General features: G+C 40.4%; 1 protein-coding gene across 2 annotated transcripts in view; it reads right to left on the minus strand.

Moving 5' to 3' along the window:
- Positions 1–20,417, minus strand: part of B9d2 (B9 domain-containing protein 2) — a 52,942-nt gene that overhangs the window by 26,475 nt on the left and 6,050 nt on the right. For both annotated transcript variants that reach the window (XM_071672176.1, XM_071672175.1), the window contains exons 2-3: positions 11,028–11,130; positions 895–1,020 (exon numbers count right to left, since the gene is read on the minus strand). In XM_071672176.1, the coding sequence (XP_071528277.1) occupies positions 895–1,020; positions 11,028–11,115 (214 nt within the window). In that variant the 5' untranslated portion in view covers positions 11,116–11,130. The remainder of the gene's footprint in view (positions 1–894; positions 1,021–11,027; positions 11,131–20,417) is intronic.

Genomic DNA, 20,417 nt, shown 5'->3' on the forward strand with positions numbered 1-20,417 from the left:
TCACACCTTAGGTAAGAACATACTGGAGAGATCTGTGTGAATATACAAAAATACAATTTACCATATCATTCACAAAGATATACGCTCTTAGAAAGCAAAAATGGGTATGTTTGAAGGAATAGTGGTTCCAACAATGTTATATGGACCCAACCACTCGCCTCTCTAAACTGGAAATGTTCTATACTGTACACTATTATATGGTCCATGATTAATTATTTTTCTTAATATTGCACTCTACTGAATTAATTTTTATACCATTTAATCAGTGAAGACCCTACTGAATAATACCAATGCCATGTATTGTTTTTTGTATGTGAATTAGGCCAGTAAGTGTTGGTTGCATTTTACATATAAACCATTAACAGTTCAAAGTTAAACATTGACATTGGATGAGCTGACATTACAGAACTTCAAGCAAATATCTTCAGTCAATATTTCATGCAATGTTTTCAGTTTCTAGCACTATAAAGACAGATATACAGTTATCTAAATGTACTTTTACACCTGGAAACTGCACTCTGGGATATAGATAAATTTTTGTACAACAAATTATGAAAATGAAAGAACAAGACTGGTTAGTTATGATTTTCATATTAACCAAGAAAAATAAAAACTGAAAAATGTATATACAAATATCAAAGAGATATTGCCGAGAAAATTTTACATAAACAAGTTTGCTGTTTTTATTACAGAGCTGTAACAAGACTGAGGCATTCTGACAAATTAATGGACAAAGCAAACATACCAGTGACTTTACAAAGTTAGTATAGAACACCTAGTTTTGTGGATGGGGCCACAAAAACAGTTTCCTTCTCTTACAGCATGCATTTTTTCTCAAACCAGTAAACAAAAACTATACAACTGCAGTGAAATGAGAATTTCAGACAATAATACCTTGAATGCCACGAGTGGCCAAGTGAACGTCAATAGGATGACACCAGCTCACATTGTCATTTACTTCAGACTGATCTGCCTGCGTCTGTCCTTCTACTAATCCCTCCACCACTCTCCAACCTCCACCTAGAAGAAAAATCAGATTTAGCTAAGAAGCACATGTTCAATGATAAATAATAAAGAAAATATTTCTGTAATAAAACTTGTATGTATAAGCATGCCTATTTCTTTCCCATCTGTTTGCCATTTCCCAAGTTAGCAGAGCAGCACCAGGAACAGACAATGGAATGGCTTCATTTCCAAGCATGTCATGTATAATGCACAGAAACCACAACATGCACATATATATCACTATGAAGAAGAGTTCTTGTATATACCATCTATTATTATTCTATTTTATCATACTTTGCAGCTGTCTCCCAGGTATGCAAGGTAACGCAAGGAAAAAGACGAAAGAATGGCCCAACCCACCCTCATACACATGTATATACATACCCATCCAAACACACAAATATACATACCTATACATTAGGACGTATACATATATATACATACACAGACATATACATATATACACATGTACATACTTCACACTTGCTGCCTTTATCAATTCCCGTCGCCACCCCGCCACACATGAAATGACACCCCTTCCCCCTGCAATTGTGCAAGGTAGCACTACAAAAAGACAACAAAGGCCACATTAGTTCAAATTCAGTCTCCAGCTGTCATGTATAATGCGCCAAAACCAAAGCTCCCTTTCCACATCCAGGTCGCACAAAACTTTCCATGGTTTAACCCAGACACTTCACATGCCCCAGTTCATTCCATTGACAGCACGTCAGCCCCGGTATACCACATCATTCCAATTCACTCTAATCCTTGCACGCCTTTCACCCTCCTGCATGTTCAGGCCCCAATCGCTCAAAATCTTTTTCACTCCATCCTTCCACCTCCAATTTGGTCTCTCACTTCTCCTCGTTCCCTCCAACTCTGACACATATATCCTCTTGGTCAATCTTTCCTCACTCATTCTCTCCATGTGACCAAACCATTTCTGCTCTCTCAATCATACTCTTTTTACTATCACACATTTCCCTTACCCTTTCATTACTTACTCAATTAAACCACCTCACACCACATATTGTCCTCAAAAATATCATTTCCAACACATCCACCTTCCTCCCCACAACCCTATCTGTAGCCCATGCCTCGCAACCATATAACATTATTGGAACCACTGTTCCTTCAAGCATACCCATTTTTGCTTTCCAAGAAAATGTTCTCGCCATCCACACATTTTTCAACGCTCCCAGAACTTTTGCCCCCTCCCCCACCCTGTGACTCAAATCCACTTCCATGGTTCCATCTGCTGCCAAATCCACTCCCAGATATCTAAAACACTTCACTTCCTCAAGTTTTTCTTCATTCAAACTTACCTCCCAATTGACTTGACCCTCAACCCTACTGTACCTAATAACCTTGCTCTTTTTCACATTTACCCTCAGTTTTCTTCTTTCACACACTTTCCCAAATTCAGTCACCAGCTTCTGCAGTTTCTCACCTGAATCAGCCACCAGCACTGTATCATCAGCGAACAACAACTGACTCACTTCCCAAGCCCTCTCATGCGCAACAGACTGCATACTTGCCCCTCTCTCCTGAACTCTTACATTCACCTCCCTAACAGCTCCATCCATAAACAAGTTAATCAACCATAGAGACATTACGCACACCTGCTGCAAACCGACATTCACTGAGAATCAATCACTGTCCTCTCTTCCTACTCGCACACATGCCTTACATCCTCGATACAAACTTTTCACTGTTTCTAGCAACTTGCCTCCCACACTATCATATACTCTTAATACCTTCCACAAAGCATCTCTATCAACTCTATCATATGCCTTCTCCAGATCCATAAATGCTACATACAAATCCATTTGTTTTTCGAAGTATTTCTCACATACATTTTTCAAAGCAGCGTGGTTTCAGAAGTAATAGAGGATGTGTGAATCAGGTGTTTGCTTTGAAAGATGTATGAGAGAAATACTTAGAAAAGCAAATGGACTTGTATGTAGCATCTATGGATCTGGAGAAGGCATATGATAGAGTTGATAGAGATGCTCTGTGGAAGGTATTAAGAATTTATGGTGTGGGAAGCAAATTGTTAGAAAGTGAAAAGTTTTTATCAAGGATGTAAGGCATGAGTACGTGTAGGAAGAGAGGAAAGCGACTGGTTCTCAGTGAATGTTGGTTTGTGGTAGGGGTGCGTGATGTCTCCATGGTTGTTTAATTTGTTTATGGATGGGGTTGTTAGGGAGGTGAATGCAAGAGTTTTGGAGAGAGGGGCAAGTATGCAGTCTGTTGTGGATGAGAGAGCTTGGGAAGTGAGTCAGTTGTTGTTCGCTGATGATACAGCGCTGGTGGCTGATTCGGGAGAGAAACTGCAGAAGCTGGTGACTGGGTTTGGTAAAGTGTGTGAAAGAAAGCTGAGAGTAAATGTGAATAAGAGCAAGGTTATTAGGTACAGTAGGGTTCAGGGACAAGTCAATTGGGAGGTAAGTTTGAATGGAGAAAAGCTGGAGGAAGTGAAGTGTTTTAGATATCTGGGAGTGGATTTGGCAGCGGATGGAACCATAGAAGCGGAAGCGAGTCATAGGGTGGAGGAGGAGGTGAAAGTTCTGAGAGCATTGAAGAATGTGTGGAAGGCAAGAACGTTATTTCGGAAAGCAAAAATGGGTATGTTTGAAGGAATGGTGGTTCTGACAATATTATATGGTTGCGAGGCGTGGGCTATAGATAGAGTTGTGTGGAGGAAGGTGGATGTGCTGGAAGTGAGATGTTTGAGGACGATATGTGGTGTGAGGTGGTTTGATCGAGTAAGTAATGAAAGGGTAAGAGAGATGTGTGGTGGTGAAGAGGGATGTGGTTGAGAGAGCAGAAGGGGGTGTTTTGAAATGGTTTGGTCACATTGAGAGAATGAGTGAGGTAAGATTGACAAAGAGGATATATGTGTCAGAGGTGGAGGGAACGAGGAGAAGTGGGAGGCAAATTGGAGGTGGAAAGATGGAGTGAAAAAGATTTTGAGTGATTGGGGCCTGAACATGCAGGAGGGTGAAAGGCGTGCAAGCAATAGAGTGAATTGGAACAATGTGGTATACCGGGGTCGATGTGCTGTCAATGGATTGAACCAGGGCATGTGAAGCATCTGGGGTAAACCATGGAAAGTTCTGTGGGGCCTGGATGTGGAAAGGGAGCTGTGGTTTCGGTGCATTATACATGACAGCTAGAGACTGAGTGTGAACGAATGTGGCCTTTGTTGTCTTTTCCTAGCACTACGTCGCACACATGCAGGGGGAGGGGGTTGGTATTTCGTTATGTAGCGGGGTGGCGACGGGAATGAATAAGGGCAGACAGTGTGAATTATGTACATGTGTATATATGTATCTGTGTGTGTATATATATGTATACGTTGAGATGTATAGGTATGTATATGTGCGTGTGTGGACATGTATGTATATACATGTGTATGTGGGTGGGTTGGGCCATTCTTTCGTATGTTTCCTTACACTACCTCGCTAATGCGGGCGACAGCGACAAAGTATAATAAAAGAAAATAAATCAGTTTGCTGAGTATTCCCGGGAAATTATGGGGGAGGGTATTGATTGGGAGGGTAAAGAAATGTACATAGCATCAGATAGGTGAAGAGCAGTGTGGTGTCAGAAGTGGTAGAGGATGTGTGGATCAAGTGTTTGCTTTGAAGAATGTATGCGAGAAATACTTACAAAAACAGATGGGTTTGTATATAGCATTTATGGATCTGGAGAAGGAATATGATAGGGTCAACAGAGACGCTTTGTGGAAGGTTTTAAAGGTATATGGTGTGGGAGGTAAGTTGCTAGAAGCAGTATGGCATGTGTACAAGTAGGAAGAGAGGAAAGTGATTGGTTCTCAGTGAATGTCGGTTTGTGGCAAGGATGTATGATGTCTCCATGATTGATTAATTTGTTTATGGATGGGGTGGTTAGGGGTGGTGAATGCAAGAGTTTTGGAGAAAGGAGCAAGTATGCAGTCTGTTCTGGATGAAAGGGTTTGAGAAGTGAGTCAGTTGTTGTTCTATGATGATACAGCGCTGGTGGCTGATTCAGGTGAAAAACTGCAAAAGTTGGTGACTGACTTTGGTAAAGTGTGTGAAATAAGAAAGTTGAGAGTAAAGTGAACAAGAGCAAGGTTATTAGGTTCAGTAGGGTTGAGGGACAAGTAGATTAGGAGGTAAGTTTAAAAGGAGGAAAAACTGGAGGAAGTGAAGTGTTTCAAATATCTGGGAGTGGACTTTGCAGTAGATGGAACCATGGAAGTAGAAGTGAGTCACAGGGTGGGGGAAGGGGCGAAGGTTCTGGGAGCATTGAAGAATGTGTGGATGGCAAGAACATTATCTAGGAGCAAAAATGGGTATGTTTGAAGGAATAGTAGCTCCAACAATTTTATGTGGTTGCGAGTTATGGGCTATATATAGGGTTTTGCAGAGGAGGGTGGATGTGCTGGAAATGAAATCTTTGGGGACAATACGTGGTGTGAGGTGGTCTGATCAAGCAAATAATGAAAGTGTAGGAGAGATGTGTGGTGATAAAAAGAGTGTGGTTGAGAAAGCAGAAGAGTGTGTGTTGAAATGGTCTGGGCACATGGAGAAAATGAGTGAGGAAAGATTGACAAAGAGGATGTATGTGTCAGAGGTAGAGGGAAGAAGGAGAAGCAGGAGACCAAATTGGAGGTGGAAGGATAGAGTGAAAAAGATTTTGAATGACTGGGGCCCTGTACATACAGGAGGGTGAAAGGCGTGCAAGGAATAGAGAGAATTGGAATGATGTGGTATACTGGGGTTGACGTGCTGTCAATGGCTTGAACTAGGGCATGTGAAGCATCTCGGGTAAACCACGGAAAGGTCTGTGGGGCCTGGATGTGGAACAGCTGTGGTGAGAGAGAGAGAGAGAGAGAGAGAGAGAGAGAGAGAGAGGGGGGGGGGAGGGAGAGAGAGAGAGAGAGAGAGAGAGAGAGAGAGAGAGAGAGAGAGAGAGAGAGAGAGAGGGGGGGGGGGGGGGGGTGCTATTTTGTGTATGGTGGGGTGGCAATGGGAATGGATGAAGGCAGCAAGTATAGATATGTACATGTGTATATGTGTATATGAAGGGGATGAGACTGAGGCATTCAAGAGAAATGTCATTCATGACCGTACAAATCAAATGGTGGATGCAATGCACTAACCCTACCACCAGGGAAAAATCTCCTCATAAGTATTCATAGATAAGTAGAGAAGTTAATACAAAGAAGGGATGATAAAAGGTGGAATGGACTTCTAGAGCCTGGCCATTTCAGGGAATCCGGCATTACAACAGTCAGTTCTAGAGTGGCTAATCTCCACAAAGAAACCATGAGGAGTAGCATTCAGACGTATGCTTTGAATTCAAGTTCTGCAGGCAGGAGCACCAGCAGGCAGCTTACAATAATGAGGGCCAAAATAACACCTGTAAAAAAGCTTGAGAGCAAGTGCACTGCAGTGTACAGAAAGCAGTAGCTGAACAGAAGTGATGCCAGGGGGATGAGATTGAGGCATTCAAGAGAAAAGTCATTCATGAACATACAAGTGGTGAATGCAATGCACTAACCTTACCACCAGGGATAAATCTCATCATAAGTACTCAAAGGTAAGTAGAGAGCTTATAAAAAGAAGGGATGATAAAAGGTGGACTGGAATTCTACAGCCTAGCTGTTTCATGGAATCAGGCATCATAACAGTCAATTCTAGAGTGGCCACTCTCCACAAAGAAACCATGAGAAGTACAATTCAGACGCATGCCTCAAATTCATGTTTTGGGAGCAGGAACACCTGCAGGCAGCTTACAATATTGAGAGCCAAAATAACACCTGTAGAAAAGCTTGAGAGCAACTGCACTGCAGTGTATAGAAAGTAGTTGAATCGAAGTGATGCCAGGACTAATATGAAAAGCTTTTGAATCCACTCTCTGAACAGAAGTGATGCCAGGACTATTACTAACATGAAAAGCTTTTGAATCCACTCGTTAACAGCGGTGGAGGACAAGCTCCCCTAGATGTGTGAGCAGCATTCTATACTTTGGCATATAAAACTCCTGTAGATAAACAATAAATCTACAAGAAATGAAATAGTTAGAGCAACTATACAATAACTCTTGCTTACAGGTAGCAGACTAAAAAGATAGAGTGGAACATATGGTGAGAGCTAACATAGTTATGTTATTGCAAGGTTGAATTGTGGGTTCTAAAAGAGAACACAGGGAAATAAATGATTCTTTTTATATAGATATGGAGCAAAATTCTATTTTAGCACCAAAAAATTTTACTAGGCAGGCTACTACTTCCCATTCTTAAAAGCTGCACAGGTTTGAAATAAAAAAGGAAAACTGATCAGCATGGGAACAAGCATCAAAAAAGGTTGATGTACTGAAGTGGAATCATCAGTATAATAGCAAATATGATTAAAAGTAGAAGGGAGCTAATTTACTGAGAGGTGGAGGAGTGTAGATGAAAGGAATGAACTTGAATACCAATGTAAACAAGAGGGGGGGTAATAACTACCATCACTGACTACTGCAATAAAATGGCCTGTGGAAACTAAGCATTGGGAACACAGAGACGCAGAAAAACCAAAAGGGGAATGGGATTCTAGGGGTTTAAATAAGTTAGAGAGTTTTCAAGACTTTGGAGACCACAGAAGTGACAGCAATGGAGCAATAGTTATGCAGGGAGCACCAACACATTCCCAGAAGAAAAGAAAAGTCTTTGTTTTAGACAACATGAAATAGACAAGCATGGATTAGAGCTAGCTTAGAAGACCTAGGAAGATCCTTCGCAAAGAGAACATAGGAGACAGCATTGGTTTAGAGGAATGAAATGAGAGCAAAGGATTAAAAACTGAATCATCATCCTAAGTTACAGGAAAACAAGGTGCCAAAATGAGCAGATTCATCAACTGAAAGTTCAGCAATATATTGATCAAGTTGGAAAAGAGGAGGAAAGGCTGCATTACAGAATTGTTAGAGATGCTTTTAGTTAAGGACCAAAAAGATTTGTCAGGAAAGGTAGAAGTCAAGACAGCACACTATCTTTATGAAAACATGCTTGGCCCTTCAAAGAAGTTGTCATGATGGTTACGAACCCAGGTAGGGTGTTTCATTAATTGTTCCAGGTTCTTAAGGAGAGAAAAAGAAAAGACCTCAGCCCTACTAGGATTATCCTTGTCAGAGCCTACCAAATCCTTGTGTGAACTGAAAATCCCCTGCACAGAGGATCTTAGCACATGGATGAGAAGGGTGCACAGCTCTGTGGTGTGGAAATAAAGTAAAAAAGAAATGCAATAGAAAGGAGAGAGATTCACAGCCAGATGGCATCAAAGTTAGGAGACTCAAGATCCAGAAGGCAAACGGTTGTTTGTTGATTTGTTGTACAAAAATAAGCAAATTCTGCCATAAGAGTGGAAACAATGACACAGCTTAGTAGTAGTCAGAGATCTAATAATGCCGACGAGAAGCAGCCATGGACAGTTGGATTTCAGAAAGAAATAGATCAGAGGAGGAAGTAATCATACGATGTCTAAGTGAGGGAAGGTAAGAATTCAAAACTCGAATATAGCAGAAATAGAAAAAGAGCCAGGTCTAAAAGCTGTAGCTATGGAAGTGGGATTGATCCCTGTCACACAATGGTGGTCAAGTGTGCCCTGCTATCCACCTGAACCCTCTCAGCAAGTGGCACCACTCTAAATTGGTGCTAGAGTATTCCATAAAGGTTGTACTGCCAAGAATTACCATGTCTGGTTAGTAAGAATAAACAGTAAAAGATGTAAAGATCTCTGAGTTAAGTGTTATCAAGTGTTGTGTATGAAAAAAAATAGCGCGTGAGATTGGGGTTGGATACCAATAACCCATATGTGATTGAGGCATGTATATCACATCACTATTTCACTCTATTCTGCACATTTCTTACACCTTCCTGAATGTTCAGGCATAAAACACACAAAATGTTTTTCATTCAATCCTTCCAACTTCAATTCTGTCTACCCTTTCTCCTTATGCCCTCTACTTCTAACACATATACCATCTTTGTCAATCTCTCCTCACTCATTGTCTTCATATGTCCACACCATTTTGGCATATCCTCTTCAGCTCTCTAAACCATACTCTTCTGATTCCTACACCTCTCTCTTTCCTTTCCTATCTTAATCAATCCCTTCTCTCAAATACTGTCCTCAAACTTTTATTTCCCATACTCTCACCATCTTCTAAAAATTCTCTTCTAGAGATACAAGCCTTACATCCATACATTATCATCAGGACTACTATACCATCAAACATACTCATCTTACCAGCAAACAATGACTGTCTCACTTCCCATGCTGTTTGTGATGGATGAATGATGTGAATCCTCTTGGATATACTTCATTTAGAAGAGTAAGCATTTAGAAGAGTAAAACAATGTTTTAAGCCTTACCTGAGCAAGTGTTTTCTCTTAGATGTTTGTGGGGCTCTGTTCATTGATAAGAAGTAAAAACTAAGCAGCAACAGAAATCAAAGTTATATGCTAATAAAAGGTGAGAAATTTCAATAATAATAAACAAGACACCAGTCTTTGCATATGGGATAAAATATACAAACATTATAATCATTTGTGGGATATTTCTCATTTGAGAAATCCTGAACACTTTTTTTGAACTCATCATTCTGCAAATATTTTATCAACTATCTATTCATATTTGTTTTGTCGCTGTCTCTCGTGTTAGCGAGGTAGCACAAGGAAACAGACAAAAAAATGGCCCAACCCACCCAAATACACATTTATATACATACACGTCCACACACGCATATATACATACGTATACATCTCAAAGTATACATATATACACACACACAGACATATACACACATGTACATAATTCATACTGTCTGCCTTTATTCATTCCCATCACCACCCCGCCACACATGAAATAACAACCCCCTCCCCCCTCATGTGTGTGAGTTAGTGCTAGGAAAAGACAACAGCTATCTAGTTTGCAATATTCCTCCTCTGGGTATGTAGCCAGGAACTTGGGGAAGACACTGACTATCAGGAGGACCAACACTTTTTTCTGGTTTGTTGATATCCATCTTCTGATGCGTTCAAAAGGAACAGGTAGTCTCTTTCTACATCTTTCATCAGAATTTGGATTCCAAGCCAGACTGTACCTTTAATCAGCCTAATTAACTTCTATTGAGCTGAGAAATGATCAAGCACTTGTTAACTGAACTTTCTCTCCTTGGATAAACAGAGTATTACAGAATTAAACATAGTCATATGCATTGCTGAATAAAACACTTTACAATAAGATGAAACTCAAACATCAAATTATGTTGCTAATATGAGATAAAGTAAAAATTGTTGCACATATTGAGACCATCTAATCAAAATAGAGAAGGGTCATTTTCCTTTCAAAATATCTCCAAGGTAAGCATTCATTTTTCAAATATTAGTTTCATTTAGTTTTCCAAATAGAGGGAGTTTAAATCTGAACTAAGAAAACTAAATGAGCAATTACATGGTGACAGCTGATATCTGGCAGCTCTCAAAGGAGAAAATGACACCAAAGAAGGCAATAACATTACCTATAAACAACTAATCTTTTTCTGAAACACCTTGCACTACATTCTTCATAAAACGGTTTTTTGTTTTACCTATCAATCAGCATGCCAAACTGGATGATGTAGGTAATGTAAGAAGTGAGGAAATGGCAACTGTAGTGAGATGTGATACGATACAACAGACTGCATAGTAAAACTGCAACATAAATATAATCAAAGAAAAAGTTATCAGAGTGAGAATGATGACCAAATAGAGGGACTGATTTTCTTACCATGCTATTTCCACGGGCATTTAGGGCAGGATACACAGTCTACAAAAAGGAAAGTTAGCAACTGTACACTATATGTAATGTCAAAATATTCATGTCCTTATAACCAGACTGCAATTTACAGAGGAAGATTATAGTAAAGATTCTGATTTCACTCAATGCTGCACCTCAGTGGTATCTACATCACTGAAGTAAAAGAGAAATAGAGAGGTTACTCACCTAACTGAAGGGTCCACTTGCAAAAGAGAGAAGCCTTTGCAAATCCGCTTGCTCCTGTAACTTGGCCTATTATGTGCACCTCAGCCATAAGGCCTTCGTCATGCTATGAATAAATTATAAAGTTAGCTGTGTATTGAAGAAACATCAATGAATCATTACCCTGTGGATAATATGGACAATAGAAATTTCAAAATAACTACAAAAATGGTACATTAATGTACAATAGCCCCAAATCTGTAGAAAAGTGAAATGAATCTCTTGAGTATAAAGGAGCTAGGCATACGAAACCCTGCAGCAAAGCAGGTGGTACCTTATGAAATAAACAGGATTTAAAACTCATAAAATTTCCTGAAAATTCTCCGAACAAAAGTGTTTCTAAGCTTAAACTCAACTAACGACTTTCTAAATGTGAAATAAGAAGAGACATCTAGATCATGTATGTAAGAATTTCCTTGGCTATTAGGCCTCTGGAGAAGCAAATTCTTAATGACAGCACAAATTCAATTCATTTAATTTCAAGACACAAAGGGGAAGAGCTGGTTTGGAAATGTTTTGAGAGTAAAGTCAGGGGTTAGTGAGAGGACGAGAGCAAGGGAAGGGGTAGCACTACTCCTTAAACAGGAGTGGTGGGAGTATGTGAGAGTGTAACAGAGTAAACTCTAGATTGATATGGGTAAAACTGAAAGTGGATGGAGAGAGATGGGTGATTATTGGTGCATATGCACCTGGGCATGAGAAGAAAGATCATGAGGCAAGTGTTTTTCGGAGCAGCTGAGTGAGTGTGTTAGTAGCTTTGATGCACAAGACCGGGTTATAGTGATGGGTGATTTGAATACAAAGGTGAGTAATGTGGCAGTTGAGGGAATAATTGGTGTACATGGGGTGTTCAGTGTTGTAAATGGAAATGGTGAAGAGCTTGTAGATTTATGTGCTGAAAAAGGACTAGTGATTGGGAATACCTGGTTTAAAAAGAGAGATATACATAAGTATGGAAGTAAGGGGAGTGGGGGAGGAATGGGATGTATTTAGGGAATCGGTGATGGATTGCGCAAAAGATGCTTGTGGCATGAGAAGAGTGGGAGGTGGGTTGATTAGAAAGGGTAGTGAGTGGTGGGATGAAGAAGTAAGAGTATTAGTGAAAGAGAAGAGAGAGGCATTTGGACGATTTTTGCAGGGAAAAAATGCAATTGAGTGGGAGATGTATAAAAGAAAGAGACAGGAGGTCAAGAGAAAGGTGCAAGAGGTGAAAAAAAGGGCAAATGAGAGTTGGGGTGAGAGAGTATCATTAAATTTTAGGGAGAATAAAAAGATGTTCTGGAAGGAGGTAAATAAAGTGCGTAAGACAAGGGAGCAAATGGGAACTGCGGTGAAGGGCGCAAGTGGGGAGGTGATAACAAGTAGTGGTGATGTGAGAAGGAGATGGAGTGAGTATTTTGAAGGTTTGTTGAATGTGTTTGATGATAGAGTGGCAGATATAGGGTGTTTTGGTCGAGGTGGTGTGCAAAGTGAGAGGGTTAGGGAAAATGATTTGGTAAACAGAGAAGAGGTAGTGAAAGCTTTGCGGAAGATGAAAGCCGGCAAGGCAGCAGGTTTGGATGGTATTGCAGTGGAATTTATTAAAAAAGGGGGTGACTGTATTGTTGACTGGTTGGTAAGGTTATTTAATGTATGTATGACTCATGGTGAGGTGCCTGAGGATTGGCGGAATGCGTGCATAGTGCCATTGTACAAAGGCAAAGGGGATAAGAGTGAGTGCTCAAATTACAGAGGTATAAGTTTGTTGAGTATTCCTGGTAAATTATATGGGAGGGTATTGATTGAGAGGGTGAGGCATGTACAGAGCATCAGATTGGGGAAGAGCAGTGTGGTTTCAGAAGTGGTAGAGGATGTGTGGATCAGGTGTTTGCTTTGAAGAATGTATGTGAGAAATACTTAGAAAAGCAAATGGATTTGTATGTAGCATTTATGGATCTGGAGAAGGCATATGATAGAGTTGATAGAGATGCTCTGTGGAAGGTATTAAGAATATATGGTGTGGGAGGAAAGTTGTTAGAAGCAGTGAAAAGTTTTTATCGAGGATGTAAGGCATGTGTACGTGTAGGAAGAGAGGAAAGTGATTGGTTCTCAGTGAATGTAGGTTTGCGGCAGGGGTGTGTGATGTCTCCATGGTTGTTTAATTTGTTTATGGATGGGGTTGTTAGGAAGGTAAATGCAAGAGTTTTGGAAAGAGGGGCAAGTATGAAGTCTGTTGGGGATGAGAGAGCTTGGGAAGTGAGTCAGTTGTTGTTCGCTGATGATACAGCGCTGGTGGCTGATTCATGTGAGAAGCTGCAGAAGCTGGTGACTGAGTTTGGAAAAGTGTGTGGAAGAAGAAAGTTAAGAGTAAATGTGAATAAGAGCAAGGTTATTAGGTACAGTAGGGTTGAGGGTCAAGTCAATTGGGAGGTGAGTTTGAATGGAGAAAAACTGGAGGAAGTGAAGTGTTTTAGATATCTGGGAGTGGATCTGGCAGCGGATGGAACCATGGAAGCGGAAGTGGATCATAGGGTGGGGGAGGGGGCGAGAAATCCTGGGGGCCTTGAAGAATGTGTGGAAGTCGAGAACATTATCTCGGAAAGCAAAAATGGGTATGTCTGAAGGAATAGTGGTTCCAACAATGTTGTATGGTTGCGAGGCGTGGGCTATGGATAGAGTTGTGCGCAGGAGGATGGATGTGCTGGAAATGAGATGTTTGAGGACAATGTGTGGTGTGAGGTGGTTTGATCGAGTGAGTAACGTAAGGGTAAGAGAGATGTGTGGAAATAAAAAGAGCGTGGTTGAGAGAGCAGAAGAGGGTGTTTTGAAGTGGTTTGGGCACATGGAGAGGATGAGTGAGGAAAGATTGACCAAGAGGATATATGTGTCGGAGGTGGAGGGAACAAGGAGAAGAGGGAGACCAAATTGGAGGTGGAAAGATGGAGTGAAAAAGATTTTGTGTGATCGGGGCCTGAACATGCAGGAGGGTGAAAGGAGGGCAAGGAATAGAGTGAATTGGAGCGATGTGGTATACCGGGGTTGACGTGCTGTCAGTGGATTGAGGCAGGGCATGTGAAGCGTCTGGGGTAAACCATGGAAAGCTGTGTAGGTATGTATATTTGCGTGTGTGGACGTATGTATATACATGTGTATGGGGGGGGGGCCATTTCTTTCGTCTGTTTCCTTGCGCTACCTCGCAAACGCGGGAGACAGCGACAAAGTATAATAAAAAAAAAAAAAATACATAAGTATACATATGTAAGTAGGAGAGATGGCCAGAGAGCATTACTGGAGTACGTGTTAATTGATAGGTACACGAAAGAGAGACTTTTGGATGTTAATGTGCTGAGAGGAGCAACTGGAGGGATATCTGATCATTATCTTGTGGAGGCGAAGGGGAAGATTTGTAGAGGTTTTCAGAAAAGAAGAATGTTGGGGTGAAGATAGTGGTGAGAGTAAGTGAGCTTGGGAAGGAGAACTTGTGGGAGGAAGTACCAGGAGAGACTGAGTACAGAATGGAAAAAGGTAAGCACAAAGGATGTAAGGGGAGTGGGGGAAGAATGGGATGTATTTAGGGAAGCAGTGACGGCTTGTGCAAAAGATGCTTGTGGCATGAGAAGTGTGGGAGGTGGGCAGATTAGAAAGGGTAGTGAGTGGTGGGATGAAGAAGTAAGAGTATTTGTGAAAGAGAAGAGAGAGGCATTTGGACAATTTTTGCAGGGAAATAATGCAAATGAGTGGGAGATGTATACAAGAAAGAGGCAGGAGGTCAAGAGTAAGGTGCAAGAGGCAAAAAAGAGGGCAAATGAGAGTTGGGGTGAGAGAGTATCATTAAATTTTAGTGAGAAGAAATAGATGTTTTGGAAGGAGGTAAATAAAGTGCGTAAGACAAGGGAACAAATGGGAACTTCAGTGAAGGGGGCTAATGGGGAGGTGATAACAAGTTGTGGTGATGTGAGAAGGAGATGGAGTGAGTATTTTGAAGGTTTGTTGAATGTGTCTGATGATAGAGTGGCAGATATAGGGTGCTTTGGTCGAGGAGGTGTGCAAAGTGAGAGGGTTAGGGAGAATGATTTCGTAAACAGAGAAGAGGTAGTAAATGCTTTGTGGAATATGAAAGCCAGCAAGGCTGTGGTGGTATTGCAGTGGAATTTATTAAAAAAGGGGGTGACTGCATTGTTGACTGGCTGGTAAGGTTATTCAATGTATGTATGACTCATGGTGAGATGCCTGAGAACTGGCAGAATGCTTGCATAGTGCCACTGTACAAAGGCAAAGGGGATAAAGGCGAGTGCTCAAATTACAGAGGTGTGAGTTTGTTGAGTATTCCTGGGAAATTATACATGAGAGTATTGATTGAGAGGGTGAAGGCATGTACAGAGCATCAGACTGGGGAAGAGCAGTGTGGTTTCAGAAGTGGTAGATGATGTGTGGATCAGGTGTTTGCTTTGAAAAATGTATGTGAGAAATACTTAGAAAAGCAAATGGATTTGTATGTAGCATTTATGGATCTGGAGAAGGCACATGAGAGAGTTGATAGAGATGCTCTGTGTTAGGTATTAAGAATATATGGTGTGGGAGGTAAGTTGTTAGAAGCAGTGAAAAGCTTTTATCGAGGATGTAAGGCATGTGTACGCGTAGGAAGAGAGAAAAGTGATTGGTTCTCAGTGAATGTAGGTTTCTGGCAGGGGTGCGTAATGTCTCCATGGTTGTTTAATTTGTTTATGGATGGGTTGTTAGGGAGGTGAATACAAGAGTTTTGAAAAGAGGGGCAAGTATGCAGTCTGTTGTGGACGAGAGAGCTTGGGAAGCGAGTCAGTTATTGTTCGCTGATGATACAGCACTGGTGGCTGATTCAAGTGAGAAACTGCAGAAACTGGTGACTGAGTTTGGTAAAGTGTGTGAAAGAAGAAAGCTGAGATTAATTGTGAATAAGAGCAAGGTTATTAAGTACAGTAGGGTTGAGGGACAAGTCTATTGGGAGGTAAGTTTGAATGGAGAAAAACCGGAGGAAGTGAAGTGTTTTAGATATCTGGGAGTGGATTTGGCACCAGATGGAACCATGGAAGCAGAAGTGAGTCATAGGGTGGGGGGGAGGGAGCAAAAGTTCTGGGAGCATTGATAAATGTGTGGAAGTCGAGAACATTATCTCGGAAAGCAAAAATGGGTATGTTTGATGGAACAGTGGTTCCAACAATGCTATATGGTTGCAAGGCATCGGCTATAGATAGAGTTGTGCGGAGGAGGGTGGATGTGTTGGAAATGAGATGTTTGAGGACAATATGTGGTGTGAGGTGATCTGATCAAGTAAGTAATGAATCAAGTAAGTAATGAAAGGGTAAGAGATATGTGTGGTAGCAAAAAGAGTGTGGTTGAGAGCAGAAGAGGGTATTTTGAAGTGGTTTGGTCACATGGAGAGATTGACAGGAAAGATTGACAAAGAGGATATATGTGTCAGAGGTGGGGGGAACGAGGAGAAGTGGGAGACCAAATTGGAGGTGGAGTGAAAAAGATTTTGAGTGATCGGGGCCTGAACATGCAGGAGGGTGAAAGGCATGCAAGGAATAGAGTGAATTGGAATGATGTGGTATACCAGGGTCGATGTGCTGTCAATGGATTGAACCAGGGAATGTGAAGCATCTGGGGTAAACCATGGAAAGTTTTGTGGGGCCTGGATGTGGAAAGGGAGCTGTGGTTTCGGTGTATTATTATACATGACAGCTAGAGACTGAGTGTGAACGAATGTGGCCTTCGTTGTCTTTTCCTAGCGCTACCTCATGCACATGCAGGGGGAAGGGGTTTTCATTTCATGTGTGGCATGGTGGTGACAGGAATGAATAAGGGCAGACAGTATGAATTATATACATGTGTATATATGTATATGTCTATGTATGTATATGCTGAGATGGAGAGGTATGTATATGTGCATGTATATACATGTGTATGTGGGTGGGTTGTGCCATTCTTTCGTCTGTTTCCTTGCACTACCTCGCTAATACGGGAGACAGCGAGAAAGTATAATAAATAAATAAATAGAATAAAAATAGGTGTCCCTTATGTAATGAGATATTAAGGAATATTCAACTAAATTTGTTTTCTTACCTTTTGTTAAAAACATAAAATGCACATTTAGTGATATTTACCAAAAAACAAACTCATTAGAACTAAATAATAAGCACAGTAAATAGAAATGTACCAGACACTAATGTCAAGAACTGTATGGAAAATAAACTGATCAAAAACCATACCATACAAATATTACCTCAAACTATAACATTCTTCAAAATAATGTATAAATGTCCAGTAACTCAAAAAAATGGCTATTTCTTTACATCAAAGAAAAAAAGGGCTTACTCACTGAGAATTCGCAGTTCATGATGAATCTTTAAACACAATAGAATATTCAGTCAAACTAAGTAGTCTTCATTATAAAATGTAGTTTGAAGGAATATCACGAACATTAGAAACTCAATAACAACAAATATTGTGTACATAGTATTACTGTACCAAATTTTACATACAATCTACTATTCTTCAACTTTACCCTCATCAAGCATTCTGTGGCACTTGAGCTACTAAACTGAATATAAAAGAAATACAATACACCATAAATATATTTAATCAAAGCTATAATTTTCTTTAGAATAAAGGTATACGGGGTATAGGATCTTGGATAAATATTTTCTATCAAAGAAAAATTATGCTTGCCCCTTGAGTTCAAAGATCTTATTAATTCTTATAACACAAAAGAGCATTTATACTAAATAATCAATACAGCATACCTTGGAGCAATATCATGAACAAGAGAACTTACAGTTAAGATATTGCATGGGCATGGAGCAAAAAGAATTTTAAAATCATGGCAATACTCAGCAGTCTAAATACTGAAACATCCACAAACTACAATATGGCAATACAGGTACATCACCGAATTTCTAGCAACTGATGGTTCTGCACCTCCTTTAGTCTGGACAAAATTACCCGAGGAACTTGAAATTACCACGGCCACCAGACTAGTTTACTAGATGGCCAAAGATGGCATTGTGTGTAGGACACGCTTATTTACATCCTTTACACTACATTTGTGGGTGTTGATACCGCAATTCTGCGAGATTCTTAGCTTATTTTGCTTAAATTTAATCCTAGCTATGGCTTCTAAGACATATGAGAGTGTCAGTCGTGTTTCAGTGCGTAAGCTGTGTGACATCTACAGTATTGGTTCATCGACTGTTTATGATATAAAGAAGCAAAGGGAGAAAATATTGAAATTCTATGCAGACAGTGATTACAAGAAGCAAATGACAATTAGAAAAACTATGAAAGATGGTAAGAGTATTGAGCAAGATCAAGTGATGATGGAATGGTTTCAACAGCATCAGAGTGATGGAAAGGACTTGTCAGGTAGCATGATAATGGGCCAGGCTAACTTGTTCCATAAAGAACTTAAATTACAACATGACTATAGTGAGGGATGGCTTCAAAGATTCAAGAAGCATCATGGAATTTCCATGAATAAAGTGTGCAGAGAAAAGCGGACTGCAAACCACGAAGGAGCTGCCAAGTATGTAGTAGAATTTGTGAAACTCGTAACTGATGAGCACCTCAGTCCTGAGAAGGTGTACAAGTACCTGTATTTCATTTATTCATTCAATTCACATTTGATATTTGTTTAATTTAAATTTCTAGCAGTCTATGGTATACTTTAGACACAGGAGATGTGCAATTAGTGGGTTAGAGGTGTGTTGATGAATTATTATTAAATGACCACGTTTGGTCTGGCAAAATGGTTAATCCAGCAAGGCTTTGGAATCAAGAGTGCCAGAAAATCAGTGGTGTACCTGTACTCAGCAGAGGCTACAGACTGTAACATCAAAATGTTACAAATACATGGACTAAGCCCTATGACCACTCAAATCTTTTATGACAGCTTTAATTATAGTGTTATACCAACAAATAATGAAATGATTAGCCATTATATGAGAGGGACCTTCAATAATATTTATGTAAAATACAATTCAATAATCCCCACCCCCATATATAAAGTGGGTTGGGATATTCTTTCTTTTAACAACCCTAAATGCAGTTTACAAAGCCATTCACTGTCATCTTTGTTGAAAATGAGCACCAGGATGTTGGTTATGGGTATATTCAAATGAGATTACTCAACAGTATATTTCTATTTCTAAAAGAGGAAACGAGTCAAGCAAGGAATGCTCATCCTCCTCAAAGGCTCAGATTGGGGTGTCTGAATGTGTGTGGATGTAACCAAAATGAGAAGAAAGGAGAGATAAGTAGTACGTTTGAGGTAACAACCTGGCTGTTCTGGCTCTGAGTGAAACAAAGCTTAAGGGTAAAGGGAAAGAATGATTAGGAAACATCTTGGGAGTTAAGTAAAGGGTTGGTGAGAGGAAAAGAGCTAAGGAAAGAGTAGCAATACTCCTGAAGCAGGAGCTGTGGGAGTGTGATAGAGTGTAAGGAAGTAAATTGTAGATTGATGTAGGTAAAACTCAAAGTGGATGGAGAGAGATGGGTGATTATTGGTGTCTATGCACCTGGTCATGAGAAAAAAATATCTTGGAGGCAAGTGTTTTGGGAATAGCTGAGCGAGTGTGTCAGCAATTTTGGTGCATCACCCAGGTATCAGTGATGGGGGATATAAATGTGATGGTGAGCAATGTGGCAGTTGAGGGTAAGACTGGTGTACATGGGGTATTCAGTGTTGTGAGTGGCAATGAAGAGCATGTGGATTTATGCGGAAAAAACACTGATAATGGGGAATACCTGGTTTGAAAATGGAGATATACATTAGTTTAAGTATATGATTAGAATAGATAGTCAAAGGGCATTATTTGATTATATGTTAATTGACAGGCATGTAAAAGAGAGACTTTTGGATGTTAATGTGCTGAGAGGGGCAGGTGGTGAGATGTCCGATTACTATCTTGTGGAGGCGAAGGTAGAGATTTGCAGAGGTTCTCAAAAAAGAAAAGAGAATGGTGGGGAGAAGAGAGTGGTGAGAGTAAGTGAGCTTGGAAGAGAGACTTGTGTGAGGAAGTGCCAGGAGAGATTGAGTGTAGAATGGCAAAAGATGAGAACAAATGGCATGAGGGGAGTGGCTGAAAGGGTCGTGTTTAGGGGAAGAAATTATGGCATGTACAAGAGATGCATGTGGCATGAGAAAGGTGGGAGGTGGGCAGATTAGAAAGAATTGTGAGTGATGGGATGAAGAAGTAAAGTTGTTAGTGGAAGAGAAAGGAAAGGTGTTTGGACAATACTTGCAAGGAGGGAGTGCAAATGATTGGGAGATGTATAAGAGATAGCAGCAAGAGGTCAAGAAGAAGGTGCAAGGGTTGAAGTAGAGAGCAAATGAGAGCT

This window comes from Panulirus ornatus, chromosome 17, assembly GCF_036320965.1.
Source record: "Panulirus ornatus isolate Po-2019 chromosome 17, ASM3632096v1, whole genome shotgun sequence".
Lineage (NCBI taxonomy): Eukaryota > Metazoa > Arthropoda > Malacostraca > Decapoda > Palinuridae > Panulirus > Panulirus ornatus.